This window comes from Ornithodoros turicata, chromosome 3 (genome assembly GCF_037126465.1).
Source record: "Ornithodoros turicata isolate Travis chromosome 3, ASM3712646v1, whole genome shotgun sequence".
Classification (NCBI taxonomy): domain Eukaryota; kingdom Metazoa; phylum Arthropoda; class Arachnida; order Ixodida; family Argasidae; genus Ornithodoros; species Ornithodoros turicata.
The window spans coordinates 10,214,928-10,238,119 of record NC_088203.1 but is presented as its reverse complement, the minus strand read 5'-3'; the positions used below and the strand labels follow the sequence as shown (position 1 = coordinate 10,238,119).

The following is a 23,192-nucleotide window of genomic DNA, read 5'->3' as shown; positions in this document are numbered from 1 at the left end:
CTGCGGCATGCTCTATCGCGAATAAAATCGGCTACTGGGACTGAACATTGGGCCGCAAGTAACCTGTAAGGCCGCGCGAGGCCTCTGTTCAGAGAATGAGGGACCGTCGTAACGTAGCGGGTTCCCCTGTCACATGACCCGTGACGTACAGCGGCGCAGCACATACAAGCAGCGCCTAAGATGAGAAAGAACGACACAAAGAAGAAAGGCACGGGGATTTTTCCACGCCACGTGAGAATCGTGTCCCCGGCCCCTCCCTCCGCCTTTTGTAAAATTTGATGCGCAGGGACAATATAGACCACAAAACGAAAGTATCTTGCGTTTTGACTCCCTGATGCGGAGAGCTTGACAGATGAGACAATCTTCGAACCCACGTCAAATGTCACCTCGTCTTAAAGGGATTGCTATCCCACGCTATCCCAGATAAACTAAAAGAGGGTCCTTTACACCAATGTGAACCTGCATTGAAAGTTTCGCATCAAAGAGGGTAATAGAAGCCGAGGAAATGGGCCCCACGAATACCGAAACTCATGCGGCTCTGACGTCACAACGCACGCCGTTGCCAGTGAGGCAGCGCACGAGAAGTCAAGTGCTTAGGGCTGCCAATATAGGAATGGACGCAACTCTGAGCCCACTGACGTCGGCGCTTTGCTCGGGAGTCTGTTTGAGGGCTTGTATTTCGTCGTACGTAATACGATACGTAAAGATACGGCGTACGATAATACTCTTTTCTTCAGTATTTTGGCGTAGGGTACAACGCGTCCATTATGCAATGAACCGCATCTATGAAAGAGCCCCACACCTTTAAGCACCAAGAACTGCGTGTGCCGAACTGCCGGCATACCACGAACAGAGGGCTCCTGGCCAGAGACACAGAAACGGAAACGCTAACAGGGGTCTCTTATTGCGACCACTTTCTAATATCAGTGCCTGTTTCTTTTTCCTGGTCTTCTCAATCTCTCCGGATACGTTCATTCGTCTGTCAACGTTGAACCTGATCATAATACCTGGCCATAGCCTCTGACCTGGCACACCTGACCTGGCACAGAAGATTATGATGGCATCGAAGTTCGAACACTGACGGCGGATGTACAAGCGGTCGCGATGGCGACCGCTCGACCCGCGATTCCTGTTTTTCGCATGTCGGTCCACAATGCCGCCTGCCATAACGCCATACTTCACTTCCTGTACCTCATGAAGGTTGTGCTTAAAGAACGCTAAACAGCGGCCATTACCATCCACCAGCCGCTAAACAGATGCCATTACCAGCACCGTAAAATACCAGTCTTGTTGATGACAAGCCTATCAACATATCTTGTTCTCCATTAAAGTCCATACAAAAAAATTAAAAAACAAGAAAATTGTCTCAAATGTCCAGAACATGGTCACGGCATTCGATATACACCTGCTCCTTGACAACCGCAAGTTGCAGTTCCTAGATCTATGTATACAGTTCTGTGAAAACGGCACCTCTTCTTGTCTTACCGGCAACGAAGAAATCAAAATCTTCCTTCCACCGGTTATCATTCCAAAATTGCTAAAGTTCGGCCGTTGAATCTACCATCAACCCAGCCCTGTCCCTGCGGTGACTTATTGTGCCATCGCAACCTTGCTTTCCAGATAGGTTGACCTCTCAGCCATGCTCTCGGCAAAGGTGGGAGGGGATATATTTATTCAAAGAAAGAGAGGGAGGAAAGGTTAGTCAGGAGTAGTGCGACTTGCAATTCCTTAAAAGAATAACAGACAGACACACACACGCAAGGGGAGGGCGGGATAGCAGGCCTATCGAGAGGCCAGTAAAGGCATGAAGAAAGTTCAAGTTCAAGTGGGATACATTCCGTAATCGCTCCCCAGTTGTGCAGAACTGGGCCGAGCAGAGTAGCCAAAGATACTTTGGCATACGATAAGTTGTCGTAAGTGATGTAATTGGAGGACCTAGCCGTAAAGAGATACCGGTTCGAGGATAGTGTTCAATGTCGGCTTCCGCGCAACACGTTATGCAACTGGGGGGAGTTCGCGTGCAGGGTTTTCCTCTTTCACAAATTCATTCCTTTTCGAGACATCTCACAGAAGAAAGCGCCTCTCTTCCATTTATAGGGATGATGAACGTGTTGCCAGCATTCGCAACTCGCACGGTTTCACCCCTTGAGTTTAAAAAAAGAAAAAACAGCAACATAATTTCACTCCCTCACAGCCTGATCCTTCAGCTGTCAACATCGAATCTTCGCAACACCTGGCACAGAAGGTTACCTTGGTATCGAGCACTGAAGGTGGACAGACAAGTGGTCGTGATGGGGTTGACGCAGCAGAACCTTACAGATGCTCCACCTGCGATTCCTGCTTTCCGGATGTCGGTGAGATGTTGGTGCACAGTGTGGCCTGCCGTAACGAAGCCGTAAGTTCATTCCCTCTCTACTGACCGGTGAAAGGCGGTTGCTTTGCTTTTACTGACGCTGAACTCTATTTATGCATTTACAGCTCACGAGCAAGACGGACAATAAACGCACCAGCGCCAGTACTGAAGACGCTGCCGTAGACACTGAACTAGCGGGTTTTCCAAGCGAATGCGTCGTCTGTAGACAGGCATTCAAAACCTGGCGTGAACTCGGGAAGCATATGCAGTCACATGATCCCGTATGTCCATACTTTTTCGTTTGAACTACGCGTACAGTGAGCTATACATTGAACCATCAACCATATCATGCTTAAGAACTACCGTAATTTCACGCGTATTAGCCGAGGCTTATGCGCGATTTTTCTTCTTTTTTCTCACGGGCGCTCTGCGGCTGATCTACCGGTGCGGCTTATCTGATGACTATTTTTTCCTGGTATTTTCCCCATACGCCGGCTTTAACAAAAGGGCCGACAGTGTCTCTGGAACAGCACTGCCCTGCCGATGCACGAACAGTGCTTAACAGGGACGGGTCTACATTCGAGTAAATTGATCTTCCTGGTTCATTCCCCCAAGGCCCAAGCAGCTTTAACGAAAGTGGTTACAGTGATTCACGTCTTCTGGAAGACCACTGACCCATGAACCCATGAAAAACGCCTGCATATTTTGAACGTGCACCCGAGCACCGCGGGCGATCGCAGTTGGTCATAGCATGCTTTAGAACCGTGTTCGTTGACAACATATTCAATTAAGGGAAATCACGAATGCGTTTCATTCGTTTCCACCCTACCCAAATGGCGTTACAACTGGGTGTGCCAAACACGTCTAATATATACATGCAGGCACCAACCGAGCCAACCTTCTTCGAGAACTGCTGCATGGCTGACGGAACCATCCAGTGCATGGTCTGTGGTGTCATCACGCCAGATAAACGTTCCCTCCGCCGGCACTTCGCAACTCACACCAATGTGCGCCAATTCTTCTGCCCAAAGTGCCCGTCTAGCTTCAAGGCATCCTGGAGCTTCATTAGCCACTTCAAGACAGCTCACACATCACTCCCCAGAGTTTATCGATGCAAGCTGTGCAAATTCACGACCTCGCACCACATCATTCTACAACAACACAGATAGAAACATGACGACATGGTCAAGAAGGAACGTTGTGAAGTGTGCTTCAAGGTGGTCTGGAAAACCAGACTCAGGTACCATTACTTTATCCACACAGGCGAGAAGACTCACATCTGCCATGTCTGCGGCAAAGGGTATTACATGGGACCGCACCTGAAACAGCATATTGCTTCCATACACTTGGGCATCAAACCCAAGTACGAATACAGAGATTGTCAAGTGTGCGGTGTGAAGCTACTTCTCGGAACCTTAGAGTCCCACATGCGCCGTCATACTGGAGAACCGACGGATACCTGCTGCATCTGCGGGAAGCACTTTTACAGCCTCGAGAGATACACGCTTCATATGGAGAGAATACACGTAGGCATCAAGGATCGGAAGTGCCCTGTGTGCCAAAGAGCATTCTATGGTCTCTCAGACATGCAACAACACATGCGTGTGCACGTGGACGAGAAACGGTTCAAGTGTGAAGTGTGCGGGAAAGCGTTCAAGTGGAAGCATAAGATCGGGGACCACATGAAGACGCACAGCGAGGAACGGCCCTTTAAATGCGAGCTCTGTGGGGAAGCGTTTAAGTGGAAGCATAATCTGGCCAATCACGTGCGAGCCAAGCACAAGTGAACGTTCCTTTCACAGGACAAAGCATACACTTGTGGTCGAGTGGTTTTAAGAGTTTAACGTTTTTAGAAAAAGCCAATATACCGGAACTACATGGATCCGTGGCTCCGCAAGGATTGGCTTCGACACCATAGCAGACGTCACAGCTCATTTTGTGTGGGAGCGAGGGGCTTCAGTGGCTGGCAGAGCAATAACCGGACACTATACCGACTGTAGTGGGATGACAGCAAAAGCGTTCAGTACAAAGTCAAATAGAAAATATAACCACATCATGAGCATCATCATCATTATCATCACAGGGAAGCATGTGGCTGCGTAGCTGTGGACTGCTATTGTTCTAAGTATTATCAGCCTTCGTATTTGATGTGTGCAGCCACTTTCTAAACTTGAAGCGCGAAGATTTTGTTGCCCATCTCCTGCCTACCCAAACTAGGGAAATGCAGGGCACATGAAGTATACAGGGTGCTCTTTTTTTATTCGTTAGATTTTTTAAATAAAGAAGCTTGGAGATTGACAAGGATGCCGTTTTGCAGTTGAGTTCTGCTGCCAGGCAGACGTCCTACCGTAGATAGTATGTATCTTCTAGATGACTCATTATCTAAAATTCACTAATTAGCTCTTTAATGACGGTACTTAGGATAAAAGCGAGCGTTCAGAAGCGAGCCTTCTAAAAACCCTTAAGCCAGCGTGTGCGTTAAAATATCCATAGCCGAACATTGCTATGCGAATTAGGCGAAAATGACACTGCTCGCTACAGAAGCACATGTCCTTGGACCCCGCAGCCTTATCTGGTCTGCAAAGTGATTGATCTTGCCAGCAGCTGAGCATCTGCTCCAATCATGTCCATCGCTCCAAGGCACATGGCCCTCGGACGTGGATTGAACCCTCTTTCACGTGTCTCGTTTGCGCTCTTTGGCTTTTGCTGCATTTGCATAGCAATATTCAATAATGGATATTAACAATGCACATGCTCGCTTCAGGGTTTGTAGAAGGTGGAATGACTTTCACTCACTCAGAAGGGTAGTTTTTACCCTAGATCCCCTAATATTAGTTAATTAGCGAATTTTAGGTAACTAGTCATTTGGTAGTTGCATACTGCCTTCGAGGGGACTTCTGCCTTGACGTCTTAACTTATGATGAACGATGAAAGATGAAAGTCACTGAAAAGGTTAGCCAGCTGTAGGGATCGAACCCACATCTTCTGGATTGCCGGTCCAGGGCTCTACTGTACTGCTCTACTTTGTATCTGTCCCCTCTATGTTGTTCCAGCCTCAGAACATCAGTTTATCTCTTGTCTTAACTTAGACCTTTTTTATTTAAAAAAAATTAAAAAAAATCAAACGAACAAAAAATGTCCTGTATACTTGGAGCCTAAAGTTTTTGGAAAAACTTTTTCTGGAGAGTAAAAATCCAGTAAATAAACACGGGCGCTAAATTCATGCGAATTCGGGTGAAAAAACTTCCACTATGCTAAATTTGGGGAGAAATCCGGCTCAGTTACTCAAACGAAGTGTAGTGGTTTGGTACAAATGATGATTTAACTTAATCTGCTGCCAAACAAGTAAGCTAGTGCATTCCTACAGACATTCCAGTGAGGGGAATTTGCCGGGTAAAACTCGAGTCAACCCTGGACAGTCAACCCTGGAGAGTCAACCTTCAATGTCGGGTGCAAATTCGGGGAAGAATCGGGTAAAATCCCAAAACCTCAGACACTATGTATACTAGCTCGCTTGTGTGGCCGTTATATGCTCATTCTTGTCATGCCCATGTATATCACGCGCTATCATCTATCATCTGCAACTGTGCATGTAGTTCTGGACAAAGACCCCCCCCCCCCCATCTCAAGCCACGAGCCATGATACCAGCGCAGAGCAAACAACCTGCAGTTAATAAAACTGCAACCACATATTGTGCATATGTGTCTCTTATATACACACCTAAGTCCGCAAAAGTTTTGAAACTGAGTACAAAATGAAAGCACAAGTGAGACACTAGGTGTCTTTCTGCAATTTAATCTTCACTTTCACTCTCAGACTCCTCGTCCAGCTCCATGTCCTCCTCCTCCTCCTCTGACTCAGAGTCAGATCCAAGCCACTCTTGCGCCTTACTATCGAGAGGGATTAGCACCTTCCACGTGTCCAGCTTAGTGAGGTCTAAGGAATACATATCTGACAACGTGAACTGCTTGTCACCATCTTCAACCATGCCTCCGTAGAGGTAGAGCACGTTGTGCTTCATGGCCATGGCTGCGTTCATGCGTGCAACTGGCACAAGCACATCTTTGGCCATTCTAGAAGTGGTTGCTTCCTGCATTGTGTGATCTGCCGAAGCAGCCTCGTTTGCACCACCTATGGTCACGGTGAAGACGCCGTCGTCCGAAGTAACAACGCTCTGGAATGAAAGCAGCGATTATTTTTGGAAAATTGTGTTCTTGGTTTCACGGCTCTTCGGAGTTGGGTACAAGTCAGTACAATCTGATTTTGTTTCGTAATGGGTAAAATTTTCTTAATGGGTCATTTCCTTCATAATGGTACAATTTCATATATAAGGAGACAGATTTCTCTTGTCAAAAATTAAAGGAACACACTTCGTGTGTTTTAAGTGAACATGAGATGCTGCGTGGCATTGCTGAGCTGGATGTATGACACGTAGCACTTTCTGACATTGTGGGGTGAATTTTGCGCTTTGGAAAGTTCATCATCCAAATTTTTTGCAGGTTCAGGGGTAGAAGGAAGTCTTACTTACAAGGATACAAGGTTCTGATTACTTTATGTCTCAGAAGGCCACCTTAAAGAAACAGTGCAAAGCAAACAAACATACAGAAAAAGAACGAAAGAGAAAGAAACCCAACAAAATTTGTTTGTCCCTTTTTTCTTTGTGGTGAATGGTACCACACGAGCAGTAGTGTTCCCTGATGGCAGCGCTTCCAGCTTTGGGTGCAAATTGTAGGCCACTTCGCTGCCTGATTAGTAGAGTCCGCACCGCAAGGCATTTGTCTATAAATGCCTAAAAGTACTTAAACGTGACATTTTCCAGATTGGCTGCCTTTTTCTTGATCTCATTCAATAATTGCCTTTTCAAGCCTTGCCAGGCCCTCTTTGTCCACCTGTTCACGCTTGTATTAATTTAATGCAATGTGTATTTAGACACAAAGGCTAAGAACAAGAGCGCTAGCTACGCTCCATTTTCCACGTGATACTCGCTACGCTGCCCGTGTGGCAAGACCTGACTAGGGCTTCCAACGACCACAGCCGAGCTCGGCAGAAGTGTAGTGCAAGTGCGCCATATTAGGTCCTTGCAGAATGATGTTTTTTTTTTTATTCACATTCATTCGTAGGTTTGTCCTCCCATTACTCTTGGGTTGCTTTCATTCAGGTAGCAGGGGGCACTTTGGTATTTTGGTTAGGTAGAAGAAATTCAGACAGAAGAAGGGGATCCCACTCAAACTTTCTTGCTGTTTCCCAAACCTTCAAGGCTGGCTGGGACGCTGCAAACATGATTTGCTGTTGTGTACTTTCAGGATAGTGAGTGGCTAAAGCATCGGCGTAAGCATGGTGGTGCCATCCTGGCATCGGCCCCAAGCAGAAAAATATTATTGTATAAGGAGTGAGGCTTGTATAGTATTGTACTAGTTAAACGAGCGCAAGCACAGCATACCATATTGGTGGCTAGCACGGCAAGGAATTTAGAGAGATCAAACCCATACGAAACCACGGTGAACCAGGGTGAAGTCAACACCACCTGGACACAGAAGGGCTGCTTATTGCATCCTCTCCCTCCTTCGTTATGTTGACATATAGTGTGAATTGTGTTGCTACCGCAATTAGCCGTTCTGCGAAACTCGCAAATGATTGCAGCTAACTTCAGCAAATTTGAACCTGTAGACTAAAAGCGCAACACGCTTTAGTCAGTCTCGAGAAAAATGTGAGACCATTTTGCGCTTTATTTTGCTTTCCCATTTAGTACGGGGGACGCTTATGCTCAGACGACAGTTCCTGTCCGTGAAGCCGACGGTGGCTAGTCCTCATGGCTATGACGACTGAAAGCATGTCTGTGATTGGCTACGGCTTTTGAAAACACAGCCCTGATTCGATGACTCTTGGTTGTTATGTTCCGTTGACAAGCGTTGCTGAAGTCCTCTCCTACATGTGTACGGTACCACTGAACCTCTCCCGAAATATTTTTTTCACGGCTACTTTACAGTCCCATATCATGAAAAGCTTTAATGTCCTCAGATGAAGGTGACTATTTCCTTTTTTTGGTGCATATTCTGGTGCTTTTTCCAGTTTCTAAACAGACGTAATAAATAGGCATTCTTAAATGCCCGCCTATTTCATGGCCTTTTCAGTACCTAAAAATATGGGCCCTAATTGTTAATCAGGGTGTACCTACCACCACATCTAACTCAACTGTACTTACAGACTCCTGTATGCTGAGTCGCTCAATCTCCTCGGCAGCCTCTCCTTTTTCACCCTCTCCTTCTTCACCCTCCAAGATGTTTGCTTTGTCCTGCTTCTTTCCTCTGTTTTTCTCTTCGGCCGTCGCTTCTCCTCTGAGCTCAATTTTTCTCCAGTGTCCTTTATCCAGTTCCAGAAGATAAAGGTCATTAAAAAAGCATCCCTCAAGCTCTTCCTCGTCTTCTGTGTCTTGCACACCACCAAACAAATAGGCACGGTTGGGAGGGCAGGGCGTGAGACCGAGCCCGCTGCGAGGGCCCGGCCGTGAGCCGCTCTGTTTTATTTGGATCCATTTCCACTTGGGCACGGTGCCACTTCGTGCTGGAGAGAGAGGGAGAAAAAAAAAACCCTGTATTTTCAAAACGTGCTCAGTTTCAAAGAGCCAAGAAAGCCTTCTCAAACATTTTCTGTTTCAGACGCATGCTGAAAGGACATGACATGACATGACAACTAACACAACACTTTATCTGTATGCAATATTTTTCTTACCAAAGGAAACAGAACAACAAACTCAAACACTGACACAAGTGTTCCCGCGCTGCAGGGTGAAACTAGGAGGAAGTGGAAAAACATCCCCTGTGGTATCATGTCCCAAGGGTGAGCGCACTACAATTGGGCCCCGGCGCCTTTCCAATCTTCTTTCTTCTCTCCCATTGCACTCCATGTAGCAAACAATGTTTCTCAAAACTAAGGAGCCGGCTGTACCGTAATGGCGTCAAAGCGACCTGGCTGCCCAACTGCAGGAAGAGTCACCGTTGCCAATGGTCAAATTTTTAAAAACTTCTACAATATTTACCAGAGTTCGAGGTAACTCGTTACAAGTAAGTGGTTGCTGTAACTAAGTTCCTTCTTTTGGTAACTTGTAATTGAACTCGGTGCTTTTGCGCCGTGGTAACTTTAAGAGGAACTCGTTTCTTTTTCAGGTAACTTTGCCAAAGTAGCTCGAGTTAAGTTCCAAGTTACTTTTAATTCGCTTTTCACTCACGTCCACATATTTTCTTGCTTCCTCTCCGGTTCCTTTATGGCATTTTTTGCCATAAAACGTGATATTCAATCAATGACAGTATTTTATTCAGGAAGTAAGAACTGCTGCCTTTGAAATGAAGCTGAACCACTGAGCGCCCACAGGGAGTAAGATGCAAAGCATATGAATAGACCAGAGAAGCGTCATCATGACGTCGGTAGACAGACTGAAACCGAAACAAACCAGAAGGAGAAGGCTGGGTTTCACGAACGGGCACTTGTTCGCTGCCTCCCACTGCAAGAAAAGTAGGACCGAAGTTCCCGTCCCTTTCAGGGACAATCGTAATCCCATCAAGACCGTGGCTTTCGGGTGCGACCTTGTTTACCTCTAGCTTCGAGAGTAGTTCAACTGTACCAAATTTGTGGCGCTGTGGACATAAACGAAAACGATCTAAGCTTGTTGCTCTCCTTGGCAGGCAACTCAAGGTCTAACTCAACTGCACACGTGTGCTGCACCTGCATAATGTTATTATCTTTTTTTAAAGTAACTCAGTAACTGTGAGTTACATTTCATGCTGAAAAACTTTGTTATCAACTTAGTTACAGTTTTCACGTGGTAGCTTAGCTCGTAACGAGTTCTTTTTGACGGGTAACTTCTCAATCTATGGTTATCACTACACACTTATGCAGCGTTACGGTTATGAGACTCTGTAGTTCAAACTTTTCTGCGAGACTTTGTGCTTTTGCCCAAATCTGTATACTAGCTCTTTTTGGGAGTTAATACGGTTCAAGGTTTCCTTAAATGTTTTCATGCGAGCACTCAGCATGGTGTGTTTTCGTGCAACGCTAACACTAAGGAGTACACTGCAGCACAGCCACAAGATATGTTGTAGCAGACAACAGGAAAACATGCAGACAGCGCCGTCTACTATGTTCACGGTATGCACTCTTAATATTTCAGCAGGCACCAGTAACACAAATGGAAAGCACGCTCACACTCCCTATAGCAGAAATGAAAACAAAAATAATTTACAAGAATAATTCGAGTATTGCAGGACTGACATTCGTTATTCCAAATTCAAATTGTTTGGTAAGCTGAATGAAACAAATTACAGTTCACTGACAAACTCAAACTACGTACAACAAACCATTAAACTGGAGCACAGCTCTTGTGTTGACTTTTAAGTTCCACGCACGAGTAACATTTCTGAAAACCGTGTTCCTAGTAGCTCTAACAAGAAATACAGTAAAACCTCTATATAGTTGTAGTGAAACAATCTGTTGAAACCTCAGCCATGATCTACTGATGTAGTAAAGATACTGATACAGTGAAGTTTTTTAGTGGTCCAACTAACTTCACTATAAAAGGGGTCTACTGTAAAAAAAAAGAGGAAAAAGAAAAGATAATGTTGGTTGTGTGCATGTATTGGTTGTGCCCTACCCAGGCACCACATGGTGAGTGAGTACAATACTTGTCTGTGGTATTTATAGTGTACCATCTGGTATGGACAGGTGTACATTACAGTGTGTGTGTGTGTGTGTGTGTGTGTGTGTGTAGGGGGTGATGCAAAGAGCCCCCGCATCGGGTGACGTGTGTCCCTGTGACGCCACTGGGCAAGTAGATGTCTACAAATGGTCGCTTTCAGGTTAAATATAAATTTAGACTTGTCCTAGACTTTTTATATTACTATACATTACATGGACATCAAAAAATAGGAACACCATGGAGAATTTACAAGTAGACATCCACTTTTAGGTGTTTAACAGCATACCTCGTGTAGATCACATATATAAGTGACTGCAGTTCGAGTTCACATAGATTAGTAGAAAAACAAACACACACACACATAAAAAAAATAAACAGACTTTTCTGAAATGTTTGGTGAGCAGTTGCACTAAAGTTTGATGGGTTTGTGTATGCACAACCATAAGCACAACCAACAAAGAAGCATTTTTTATGCCTCAGGAAATCCAATTGTAAATAGTTATTTAAATTACATTCTTACTTAGGAAAGTGAGAAAAGTGTTACCAAGCTACTATGTGACCACTCACGTGAACCCAATAGCATGCCAACCACCAAAGCAGACGACACGAGTTGTGGCTGTCTTACTGTTGTCCGCTATCAGCATTGAGATGAACGTGTGAGCGCAGTTTTATTGCTGCGTGTTTGGAGGTTTACCCTTGTGTTACAGGACCAGCCACGGTCTGCAGGACGATCACACAGGACAAGAAACATCTTGTGGGGCAGCGGTGGCAACATTTGTGTGTTTGTTGCTCAAGTTGTAAAAAATATCATTAATGGAACTTGTGCAACAGTGGAGGAACTCAAATGAACCTGCAGCACGGCGCCAGCGTGCAAACAAACAATTCAAGACGTCTCAAACACACACAGAGGCACAAAACAACCAATCGAGTATGTACTTCCGAATGAAATGTTATTCCCATGACAAATCTCCTTTCAGTTCAGAACCACAGCCACAGTAGGTCCATTCTTTTCGCTTGCACCGCCTGCACCAGATCTGAACTGGGTTATTTCCGTGCTGCACTTTCCTGTTGAAAAGAAAGGCATTACTAATAAAGTTCCTTTCAGCTGGAAAGTGCAGCTCCCGAAAACCCGACTTGCGTGGAGTCTAAGGTAGTGCAGTCCAGTGCAAGTGAAAAGAATGCTCTTAGTAGGAACCTGTTAACATAACGGTGTTCCTGCAATGGTTCCTGCATTTTAGCAGTAAACGACGTTGGTAAAGCATAAAACAATAGAAAGCAGCGCAAGTATGGTAGTTTTGACACGAGTGACCACCAGAGGGGTCCAACAGACACCTGTTCTTCCATGGTTGGGCATGTTATTTAACATCAGCCGTTATCACAGAAGACATGCCTACAATTTTCGAGGAGGCAGCTGGTGCGTCCCACATGGAGTTTGCATGTCGGGTGGCTTCCTCACGGAAATTATATCGCAAAATTGTTGGTGCATTTTCGAGAAACCATGTGGCCTTCTTCAGCCTGTTTAGGTGCCTAAAAATCTGCTCCCCGCTAATGACACACGGTGTAACACTTTCTAAGTACTTTACGTATTCTTCTGCTAGAGTATTCTGTGGGAATATTCATGTGAATACAATGGCACATGATCTAATGGAGCTACGGAATATCGCAAGCCCTTACCGTCAGCCTGCAGGACATACATATCGGTATGCGCCACTCCACGGTCTACGTCCTTTTTAAGGCGTTCACGGGAGTATCCCCCGTAGACAACCACTTTTCCATCAGTCGTGCAAGCCAGCTGGCAACCAGAGCGTGGACAAGGCCCCGAATTGACCGGCTCAAGCTTGGTCCACTTGCGCTCGTCGAGGCTGAACAGGTACAGGTCATTGAAATACCTGTAGTCCCTGCGATGAAAGAGCCCTGTCGGGGTCAGCGTCACACCAAGACACCGCAAGCCGTTACTACCTGGCACTTTCGTGAAAACCTCCAAAGACAAGAAGCTGCCTTCCCAGCTGCACCATGCGATGTCCACTGCGAGCGGAAGGGCCCCCAGGGGCATTCACCTGTTCCCAGCGCTTGGCCGTCAGGGAAAACACCCATAGGTCCTTGTAGTGGTAGAACTGGGAGCGTGTGGGGCTCGCAAACTCTCCCCCGAACACCCACATTTGGCCACCTCCTTGTGGCACCACCACGGCCTGCAACATTGAAGAGCACACCACGTGCAAGGCGACGAGTTACTTAAAACAAAGTCGAGGCGTCTCCACTCACCTGGTGAGCGCAACGAGGCGGAGGAAGGTTAGGGGTTTTCACGAGCAACCAGTTATTCTTCTTTATGTTGTAGAAGTAGAGTTCATTGTACATAACGGTCTGAAATCAAACGAGAAAAATGAGAAGCCGGGCCGTATAACCCGTGCGCAAAAAACATCGCCTGTGCTGCTCCCGTAGCTTTCTAATAAAAATTTGTGCGGAATAAAAACAAACAACGTGCACGTATGCATACCTTAGATAAAAAAAATTTTAAAATGCCAGTGCCATCCTTGTGTTGTTGCAGCCTCCCAGCTGGGATGGCAAGATGTTTATGAACGTTGCGTGTGTGTATATTTCCATGTAGGTTTGCTGATCACACATACCTTGTTTCCATTGAAGTATTCTCCTCCAAATAACAGCAGCTGGTCCTTTTCTGGATGGACGCACAGTGACAGTCCACTCCTAAATGCGATTTTCATTTGTGAAAAACGAGAAACGCACATTTCCGTTTACAAAGAAAATGAAGCGTCACCGGTTTGGACTCTGCTGTGCCCGTAACGTTACTACTCGCAGATTATCAATTGTCATATTGGTGTGACAGGTACCCACTTTAAGAAGAAACTAAAAGTACCATTTGAGAACGTCAATATACCTAAACGACGGGGGTTCCACCAACTCTTCGGTCACAGTCTGCCTTTGCCTGTCCGCTTCAACGAATTCAGAAATCAGTTTTTCGATGTCATCCTACGTAAAGGAAAGTATGCTCGACTACTCACTTCACGAAAGACAACTTGCTATACCTCTCCTTTCGCTGCTAGTTCCTTTTTCAACTTCGCTGCAGCTTTCTTCTCAGTTTTGGCAACAGTCTTCTCAGCACCCTTGCCCTTTTTCTTATCTTTCTTACCCATGCCTGTCTACCAATTAGGCAGCAATTTGACAGAGAACACAAGATACAGACTGAATTCACCTAAAACCACGCGCCCGCAACATTCACAGAATGGAAGCCGCCATGTTGTAGCCAATTGACCGACTCGTAGCCGACCATAGCCGACAGTGTAGCTGTAGCCGTTGACAACCGTGAAGGTTGGCAGACAACAGTTGGCACAACCAACGCCTCGTATATTACTGCGTTCACTGCGATTTTTCATGGGCAGGCTTATCAAGATGAAAGGGTAATTTTGCACTACAGACTAAATTAAAACACTTAACAATCATGTAACATTTAAAGTGTAGATACAGAGGACAGCACTTTCTATGCCACCTTCGAAAACGTTTCTATGGTTACAGTACGTCAACAAACATTGGAATATCTGGAAAACGAAACTCGGCTGTCGTCGCGACTCTTCGTCCGATATTTAGACGTGAAAATCGGTGAGTAAATAGGCTCACGCATTGCATTAGTTTCCGAAATAACGTACTAAGATGTCTGGATCTTACTACCGCAAAACGAACCAAAATGTGCTCAGGCAAGCAAGTACGATTTACGTCCCCGTGGTAAATCGCTGACCCTCAAAATATGGACAGAGACGATTTTACGTAGTTATAAGGTAATATTTTAAAGTTAGAGTTGTGAAGCAAGGTCACCAAACAACCAAACAGAAGGTGGGCCTGACCCCGATTAGTCACCGCCGTAAACGTCGCAGCCGTCTGCTGAAAATATTCTATAATGTTTACATGAGATTCAGAGTTTACAGTCGCGTAGCATACAGTGCAGCTATAATTGCAAAACACATCTAATTAATTGGCTGCATGTTAATATTGTGACAGTAACAAAGGGACTGGGCTGGGAACGAGATATATTTGTCTTGAAAGATTTGTATTTCCGTTTGCGCCCCGGGTTTCGACTGTCCCTAATACGTCAATACATACTAAATAAGCTTCGCTTCAGAGTATCGACGCTGACGTCCAAGGGAGAGCAGGAGCGCCAGCTTGTTTCCGCACCACACCGGTACCACCCCGAGTTGAGGATCAAAGACAGCTAAAGCCGGTTTCACACGACCGTTCGTCGTGCGTGTGCTTCAGAAACAGAACCTAAGGGCAATCGATCCCCATAGGTACTAATGGGTCCGTTTTGCCTCTGTTCAAAACACGGACGCGAAAAACGTTCGTGTGAAACCGGCCTAACATAATGCTCCCTGTGCGATAGAGAATCGTGTGTGATTGTTGTGTGATAATCCATGTGTTGTGAGAGCGTCACGAGGATGTCAAGGTGAGCTTAAGTCCGTAAACCTTGATGAGCTGCTTGCAAACGGAAGGAACATTTCACCAGTGCACGATAGATGGCATTCTTGCGCTAAAGTGCGCGTGGGTAGCGTGGCGCGGAAATAAGATGGCGGATGCCCGCGCTTGGAACTCAGTGTCGATACTCTGAAGCGTAGCTTATTTAGTGACTCTAATTGCAACAACTCTACGTTTGTTTATTAATCAGCGTGAGCAAATTTCCACGCCTAAAACACAAGAGCGGACCTACAAGCACCTGGAGCTGTTGTGAAAGAGCAAAAGGAGAAGAATGCAAATATTATTATTATTATCATCATCATCCTTTACAGATTTTATTTTATTTTATGTATTCATTTATTTATTTATTTATTTAAAACCTACGAGAGCAGCACTGATGCCATCTTTGCCGGCGGATTAGGCAGCCATAGGAACGACTCTGTGGGAAAGAGCATGTAAGTATTGGAGACGAATTACCAAAAATACAATAATTAACTTGCTAATTCGGTGTTTTCGCTAAAGTGCGAGGCAGCGGAACTGGAGGCAACTGTTATTTGACTTCATCCTCTTTCTCAAAAACGTTGAAACGAGCGCGTACTTTGAGATGTAAATTGCCAACCTTTGGAACGCAAATGAAGAGAAAACCATGACTACGCACTTCTCAAGCTCAAACAGAGGGAAAGGAGGTTTGCGCCCGTCGAAGAGCCACGTGTTCTGTAGCCATTGTAATAAACGCTGATCAGTTCTCCAGTTCTCCGGTTTCCGGCCCAGATAAGCTGAATGACAACTCGTGGCTGTACGTCGCGAGACAACTGTGATTACAGTGGTCCTGTCTGCGGATTAATTTTGCCCACCTGAGGATTCTTTAGCGCGCACTGAAACCTCAGCACGCGGCACAGAAAACGGCGTGCCGAAGTGACGTGTACAGTGCTGAACAAACGTTCACGAAACACGCTCCGGTGCATTCGTTCCTCAGAGTAGCACGCGCTGGCAGCGAATGTTACCGTTCAGCCTTGCAAACAGGTGATTGGGTCACCTAGGCACATGTCTGTGAGTCCGTACGGTCTCATTCGCTGCCAACATATATGTCACTCTGAGGGAGGAATGCGCCAGAGCGTGTTCCGTAAACCTTACTCCAGGACTCCACACTGCCACCAAGTTGCTGGCGTCCTCGACCGGGCACGAACCCGCAACCTTGAAATCAGTAGGCGGACACTCTACGGACCGCGAGAGCCACCGAGGCCTGTAGATAAGCCAAAGCGATGTCGTTCTGCGCCCGAGGAGTGCGTGTAGTTCCGGTTTCGCCTCATTTGCATACCAAAATTTGGTGATTTATATTTCAGGGTACGTGCTCGTTTCAGGAGTTCTGGGTGAGGGAGCGGACTCGAATAATGATCGTCTCCAATTCCGTTTTTCCTGCAGCCATTCTTGTGCACATTAAACTGACTCATTAATTCATTCTGTCTCGCAGTTTTACGAAAACATCTAATTAAAAAGTTAATAAAATTTAGCTAATTAGGTGTCTCTTTCCCACAGGACGTCTACCAGGCCACGTATAGCTTGCCCACAAAAATGACATGAGTTCTGCTCGTACAACTTGAGAAATAAGTGTAACAGATAAAGAAACATCCTGAATAGTAAATAAAAATATATACCATAGTAGCACTTCAACCAGTTCTGTTGGTACGCTTCAGATTCAGTCATCGTACAGGCATGACGATGGACAACCGTCCACCCACGTCTGCTGCCCTCCGTCCAGTGTCGGGGCTGCGGAGTTCTACGGCGTCCACTCAACGGAGTGGCATTTCCGGGACTGCAAGCCGCTTGATGACCGCTGCCAGCACGCGGCCTGGTACTCGCAGTGGGAACGCTGCCCAAGGAATCAGTGCCTTGTCCCCTATTGCGGTTGCCGAACGGCCGATAACGCAGCATGGACTCGTAGCCCCCAAGACCGCCATGAGTGCGTCGAGGGCTTCGCAAAGACACATCCAGGACAAGTCGTATTTTGTGGCTCTGCTCCGAAACAAAATGACTGAGTTGACGAACGAAATTGCGAGACTGCAGAGAGAAACAGAATCGCAAATGCAAGAGCAGACGACGTACGTTGCCTACGAGAAGAAAGCTGAAACCCTTGCGGCGGAGCTGAAACAACTGCAGGGTGAAATGGCAGATTACAACTTGCTGATGGACAAGCTGAATACGGATGCTGAAATGGATGAAGTGAGGGAAGAGTATCGAGAGCTACAGGTACGTTGGCTATTTCTGTTGGGTACAATCACTTTGCGGATCACTATTTTTGCAGATGCAGAACGATCATGAAGCCAGGAGCATCGAACTGCTCTTTGAGCAAAGACAAGAAAAAGAGAGTCAGCTGAAACATCTAGAGGAGGAAATTGAACAGGAAAGACACATGGCAGACAGCCTGGTCTCGGCAATGAAGCCTGAACTGCGGAGCAGGTAACCAGAATCCATAGTTCGAGCTAACTCGTTACTGTAATAAAGTTCCTTTTTTTGGTAACTTGTAACTTAATTCGGTACTTTTGCGCAACGGTCCCTTTCAGGGACCATCCATGGCGTTCGGGCGCGACCTTGTTCACCTCTAGCTTCAAGTGTACTTCAACTCTACCGAAGTTGTGGCGCTGTCGAACACTATGACGTCATTTGCTCAGAAACAGGGAGAGATCTATTGTTGGACATAAACGAAAACTCTCTAATTCTCTAGCGCACTACAGAGTGTTTATATTTATCATTTACATAATTTTTATTTTAAAAAAGCCATGAAAGCATCACAGATGTCGTTTTCACAGTTCGTTATACGGCCAGGTGAACATCCTCTCGAAGCTAGTATGCAACTACAACATGACTCAATAAAATTCGTTAGTAAATAGTTTAACTAGGGGATTTAAAAATGTTAAAGGGGATTTATTAGGGGATTATGGGCTCAAAGGGTTTCGGAGTCGGCGCACTATACGGATATGCGAATGCGGCTTGAAAGTTCTGTTCGTATATGTTGAACACGAATATAGTAAAATAGTGATAGAAGAGGGCCAAGTGCTGCGTGAGTTTCTTTCTTTAGCTTAACTGCTTACAGTTTCTTTCGCGCCCGTTAATTTTTTTTTCTTTTTTTTTCAAACCAGTTCGTTCAGATGATGATGGCGCTAACCGATAGAGCTTCTCCGCTTTCAGGTACGCGGACTTGAAAAATACCAATCAAGCTTTGTTAGGTGAGCTAGAAAAGCTTCAGCACCAGCTGAGCAGTTTGCACCTGCAAAAGCAGAACCTCGACGAGGACATCGCATTGTCTCAGGTATGGCTGAAACGAAAGATACACAGGCACACACAGACACACACAAGGGAGTGCAGCAGTATAGTTACTTGTTTTCACAACATGCTCCGTTGTTGAAAGGCCATTTCTAGCGACCCCTCGAGGAATGAAGTAATCGCTCGTGTCAGACTACGCACCAGCAGGTCTTCAGTTCTATCTTTTGTCCAAGTGTCACGTCAAGTTCCAACCAGTCTATATACAGTCCAATCCAACTACGGCTTACAAGCCACAGGAGACTACGGTGTACATATTTTTCTATCGCAGTATCGCTTGGGGTGCTGTTTCGGAAAGATCTTTCTGTCACCCTTCTCCTGTTGCTGATCTGTTCATAGTTATCATCCCTTCTATAAACGTTCACAGATTCTCGAATCAACAGAAGCAAAGCCTCGTCTGTGAAGTAACGCTGCCGAAAGTGTGGAACACTGAACTTGCGAAAAACAGGGTAATTTCTGTGCCAAACAGAAGTTCTTGCTGGGCATCTTGAGATATAGACTGATTTTCCTTGCGCGTTTTGGCTAGATTGGTGTTCATGAACTGAGCACACTGCGCGTGCGTTCTTTGTCTCCTATGCTTCAAGGGATCCTATAGGCTCAAAAAGGGTAAACAACAAAGAACTGTTTCAGGTGAAACAAGAAGCTGTGAGTCTCTACGAACGCCTGAGGGAGCTCGAAGAGAAAAAGGCTGTGCTACAAGAGGAAGAAAGGTCCAGAGGATCTCCAGCTGAAGAACGTGAACGTTTATTGAAACAGGTGAGACTGCTATGTCCGTGGTCCGTAATCCGCATATTCTATTTCGCGTCATGTTGTGCCTGTTGCGCTACGTGCAGTTAGTAGTAGTAGTAGTAGTAAATAGCTGCGAAAAAAAGGGGAAAGGGGGAAACTACTTGGAGCAGAGTGGCTGTCCTAAGGGCGCCTGAAGCTCCTCTTCAATTGGGTGGTTTTGGGTGGTGGGTAGGAGGATTATGATATGTGGCCTCTAGTAGTACGTGGCAGTATATGCCACTTTCTTTTACGTGGACAGTGCCTTGAGTGCCTTCACGTCTTGTTCCCCTGTGGGCCATCTTCCCATTAGTTTGCAATAAAAGAGTGGCCCTTGGTCAAGTGTTTGAAATGCCTGGAACAGTCTTTCCCTTGTGTCTTCTTGTTCAGTTCTTCTTCAGTCTTCTTGGTACATTTCGTTGCAGGTCAAAGAAGACAACGCGGAGCTCGCCAGTATCGAACACCAGGCAGCTGAGATTCAGGAACACATTGCTGCTGCCCAGGAAGAACTTTCCCACGTGGACCAAGAACTAGAGGAGCAGCACGGGGAGCGGCGAGCAAAGTACAGGGAACTCCGGAAGCGAGAAGAGACCATGGACGCCTTTCTCGGATCGTTCGATGAAACGAAAGAATCCGAGCAGAAGCGGCAACGCCAACTGCAATCGGCCATTGTGGAACATCTGGAAAATATTTCCAGGAATCTAGGCCATTTTACGCATCTTCCGTCCCAACAGGAATTGTCCATTTTGAAAGACGACCTTGCGTGAGTGAACGTTAGGGAATTCAAACACTGTTTCGAGTGCACTTTCCGACAGCCATTGACTGTGATGAGTATGGCATCTCACGTACCCCGGACACGGGTATAGTCTGCGGGTACATGTGCGCAGCGGCACCCAGCGTGTAGTGTGTCAACTTCTGACAGAGCATTGGATCCAATGCTCTGTGAGAGGTTGACAAGTTGCACAATTGGTGGCGCTACACAACAACAACAACAAAATCTTGACTATGAAATGGGGCGCTCAACACACACACACAAATAAAGAGCAGGCGATCAGATGGGGCTGACGCCAGCCAACAAGGGGCCCAAGGATGGGGCGCTACAAGGATTTTCAATGGCCATTGGTTTACCGTTGAAGGCGACTCGTGTAGCAGGGGTAGGTAGGGGTGTAGCAGGTGGATGCTGATTGAAGAGCATCCTGTCGCACACGAAAACTTATCCGCTGTCATATGGCGTAACTCATTTCTTTGCCTTGCAGTTTCAAAGAAAATGAAATTGAAAGGTCCAAGTCCACGTTAGATGCCCTTGGACAAGAACAGAAAAAGCTAGCGGTCGACTTGAGAAAGGTGACTGAAACCGTTCACTTATCGTCTGGTTTATTATTTGCGTTTATTGCGGAAAGGTTAGCCTGGTCGAAGGCCGGCTTGCTATTCCTAAAACAAAAATAGTACAAAGATGACGCAAAAACAAATATAAGATAACGAGGATGGGGTGAAGTGTAGATGACATGAGAAGTCGTCAGCTCATGATTTGTTCATGAGGTCTGTCGCCTGGAGGAAGTCGAGCAAAGCTCTAGTGACGCTCCGCTGACGGGAGTGGCGCACAGGCCCAAGTAATGCGGAAAGGAGTATGTGTGCGTATCCCCGAGCAGTCAGCCGTCCTTTGAGGGTGTTGCGGGCAGTGTTGTAACGTCTACAGTGCAGTAGTAGATGCGCTGTGTCTGCTTCCACGCTGCAGGTTGCACATGCTGAGGAGTTCAGTTGGCCCATCTTGAATATAGCGACGATCGGGGGTCGGATATGGTTGAGAGGTTTTGAAGCTCTGTTTCTGGTAATGGTTTCGTTGGGCACAAAACATTCACCAGGAAAGTGGCAGAACTTGAAAATTGAATTTTGCAATGTAAAGCTGGAACGTCGTCCGAGGGAGGTGAAAGTTTACAACAGAACCAGTTGTCCCCTGTGTCACCCGTTGACGTCTCTGGCGCTCTGTCACGTGACGCTTTATAAGTATGGAAATTGATGTTCTGAGGTTGGAACAGAGAAGAAAGGACAAATACACAAAGCCTCAAGTGCCTAAGAGCAATGATGAATGACGAACAATGTTCCTGCAGCTGGCGAACCTTTTCAGTGAATTCCTTCATTCTGCTTTGTCACTGCTTGCACGCTGTGTGCTTACCCAAGCAGCACAATGCACCTACCCGTCCACCCCTATTGCACTCGACTTTCAGTACATTGTGCTGCATTGGGCCTTGGGATTGTGTTTGCTTATAGGCAAACACAACAGAAGCCGCACTATCTATAATCGTGCCCAATGTAAGAAAGAAAATAAATCTAGTCCGTCAACTACACACGCCATTGGGCAATGGTGCACCGGGAGAAATACTGCAGCGCCACTATGCGCCATCAGTAGGGGGGCGTACTTTCTGCTGCAGCGTAGTGTCATGTGACCAGTGTGAACAGCCAATACGGAAGCAGAGTGAGTATATATGATGGATTACGTTACCTGGCGCAGCGAGAGAGCATGACCTCTTTGCGTCCAGCCATCCTACCTGTGGCGCAGCAGAAGAACTGACGGACTATTGTTCTTTTCCTCCTTACCTTGAACACGACTATAGGTGGAATCGGTTCGCCTTGCGCAAACCAAGCGATGCGCACTCCCCGTAATATAGAGGCCAGTGGAAATAACGCGCAATATTTTATTTCGAACAGATCGAACAACTAGAAAATAAAGTGCAACAAGAGCTGGAGACCCTGAGGACGAAAATTAGTACCATGTCAGAAGAGATGGTAACGTTTAGCGACCTGGACAAGCTGAAGGCCTCGATTGAACGGAAGAAACAACAGCTCATGGTAGAGAAAGAATCCCTCCGGAGGAGGACCGACGCAACTAAGACGGTATGTAACATTTTTTTTCTTCTTCCTTTTATGCGAAATAGCTGTTCTTGCCTTTGTAGTACTCGCGAGTGCAACCTGTACTTCGTTCGTAGGTTGTAGAAGAGGAGCAGTCGACACTGGATGAACTACAGCGAAAGCTCAGTGACAACGAACTGCTCACCAAGCTGACCAACCTGGAACGCCGCCTCCAGCACCAGGAGCAGAACAATTTTACGGTTCGAGAATTTATAGTTTCCAAAATGGCCGAGCATAACTACAAGCCGATACAACTCAAGGTCCAAGCGCAAGTAGACGCCTACAACAAGATCCTACAAGACAATTTAGCGAAAGGAACGACGTACTATGGATGAATGCAGAGAGACGTCTGGTACGCCTATATTGGCACCTGGACCTACTTAAGTCCATGACCGTCCACTATTAGAGTATATTCTGCGTAATAAAGTAAGTTGTGAAGGCCAAAAGACTATAGCATTCGTGGTGAACTGGTGATAAGGAACGGAAGCTAATCTCGTCTTTTTGTCAGATAATCTTAGCTACTGCGTGGAATCTATACTGCGTAGATGCATATAGCTGTCTTGCCGCTACCCATAGCTATATTAATCCGCGGGCTGCCGCCCTTCTTCTAAACTGCTGAGAGAGGTCAGCGGATACTTGTTTCTTCAAAGAGAACTCTATTGCGCACCTTACGCCAAGCCAACCATCATCCTAATTACTTG

At 46.1% G+C, this 23,192-nt stretch overlaps 3 protein-coding genes and 1 long non-coding RNA gene across 4 annotated transcripts; 3 read left to right on the top strand and 1 right to left on the bottom strand.

The window, feature by feature from the left end:
* Positions 1 to 1,881: 1,881 nt before the first annotated feature.
* On the top strand, positions 1,882 to 3,539 carry LOC135389881 (uncharacterized). The gene is made up of 4 exons (XR_010421608.1): positions 1,882 to 1,913; positions 2,195 to 2,395; positions 2,479 to 2,634; positions 3,235 to 3,539. It is a non-coding gene; the product is annotated as an uncharacterized LOC135389881 (long non-coding RNA).
* Positions 3,540 to 3,660: 121 nt separating this feature from the next.
* LOC135387727 (putative zinc finger protein 876) lies at positions 3,661 to 4,140 on the top strand. The gene has a single exon (XM_064616825.1). It carries the CDS (start codon positions 3,661 to 3,663, stop codon positions 4,138 to 4,140), a length of 480 nt encoding a protein of 159 aa, XP_064472895.1.
* A 1,993-nt stretch (positions 4,141 to 6,133) lies between these two features.
* Positions 6,134 to 14,310, bottom strand: LOC135388032 (kelch domain-containing protein 4-like). Its single transcript, XM_064617311.1, has 8 exons — positions 14,085 to 14,310; positions 13,937 to 14,028; positions 13,668 to 13,746; positions 13,306 to 13,404; positions 13,003 to 13,232; positions 12,718 to 12,941; positions 8,557 to 8,915; positions 6,134 to 6,528 (listed from the first exon to the last, which is right to left on the bottom strand). The coding sequence occupies exons 1-8, from the start codon at positions 14,190 to 14,192 to the stop codon at positions 6,148 to 6,150; spliced, it is 1,572 nt and encodes a 523-aa protein (XP_064473381.1). The 5' UTR covers positions 14,193 to 14,310; the 3' UTR covers positions 6,134 to 6,147.
* A 292-nt stretch (positions 14,311 to 14,602) lies between these two features.
* Positions 14,603 to 22,903, top strand: LOC135389880 (intraflagellar transport protein 74 homolog). Its single transcript, XM_064619916.1, has 9 exons — positions 14,603 to 14,655; positions 17,196 to 17,748; positions 17,804 to 17,958; positions 18,688 to 18,808; positions 19,450 to 19,575; positions 20,010 to 20,347; positions 20,841 to 20,928; positions 22,291 to 22,476; positions 22,569 to 22,903. The coding sequence occupies exons 2-9, from the start codon at positions 17,215 to 17,217 to the stop codon at positions 22,824 to 22,826; spliced, it is 1,806 nt and encodes a 601-aa protein (XP_064475986.1). The 5' UTR covers positions 14,603 to 14,655; positions 17,196 to 17,214; the 3' UTR covers positions 22,827 to 22,903.
* Positions 22,904 to 23,192: the final 289 nt, after the last annotated feature.

Excerpts from the sequence above, each read along its gene's own strand:
- LOC135388032 (XM_064617311.1), bottom strand. The coding sequence starts at position 14,192 with ATGGGTAAGAAAGATAAGAAAAAGGGCAAGGGTGCTGAGAAGACTGTT. Across the intron at positions 14,029-14,084 it reads AACTAGCAGCGAAAGGAGAG|GATGACATCGAAAAACTGAT; the intron begins GTATAGCAAGTT and ends TCCTTTACGTAG. Across the intron at positions 13,233-13,305 it reads CGCCTCGTTGCGCTCACCAG|GCCGTGGTGGTGCCACAAGG; the intron begins GTGAGTGGAGAC and ends TCAATGTTGCAG.
- LOC135389880 (XM_064619916.1), top strand. The coding sequence starts at position 17,215 with ATGACGATGGACAACCGTCCACCCACGTCTGCTGCCCTCCGTCCAGTG. Across the intron at positions 17,749-17,803 it reads AAGAGTATCGAGAGCTACAG|ATGCAGAACGATCATGAAGC; the intron begins GTACGTTGGCTA and ends CTATTTTTGCAG. Across the intron at positions 20,929-22,290 it reads TAGCGGTCGACTTGAGAAAG|ATCGAACAACTAGAAAATAA; the intron begins GTGACTGAAACC and ends TATTTCGAACAG.
- LOC135387727 (XM_064616825.1), top strand. The coding sequence starts at position 3,661 with ATGGGACCGCACCTGAAACAGCATATTGCTTCCATACACTTGGGCATC.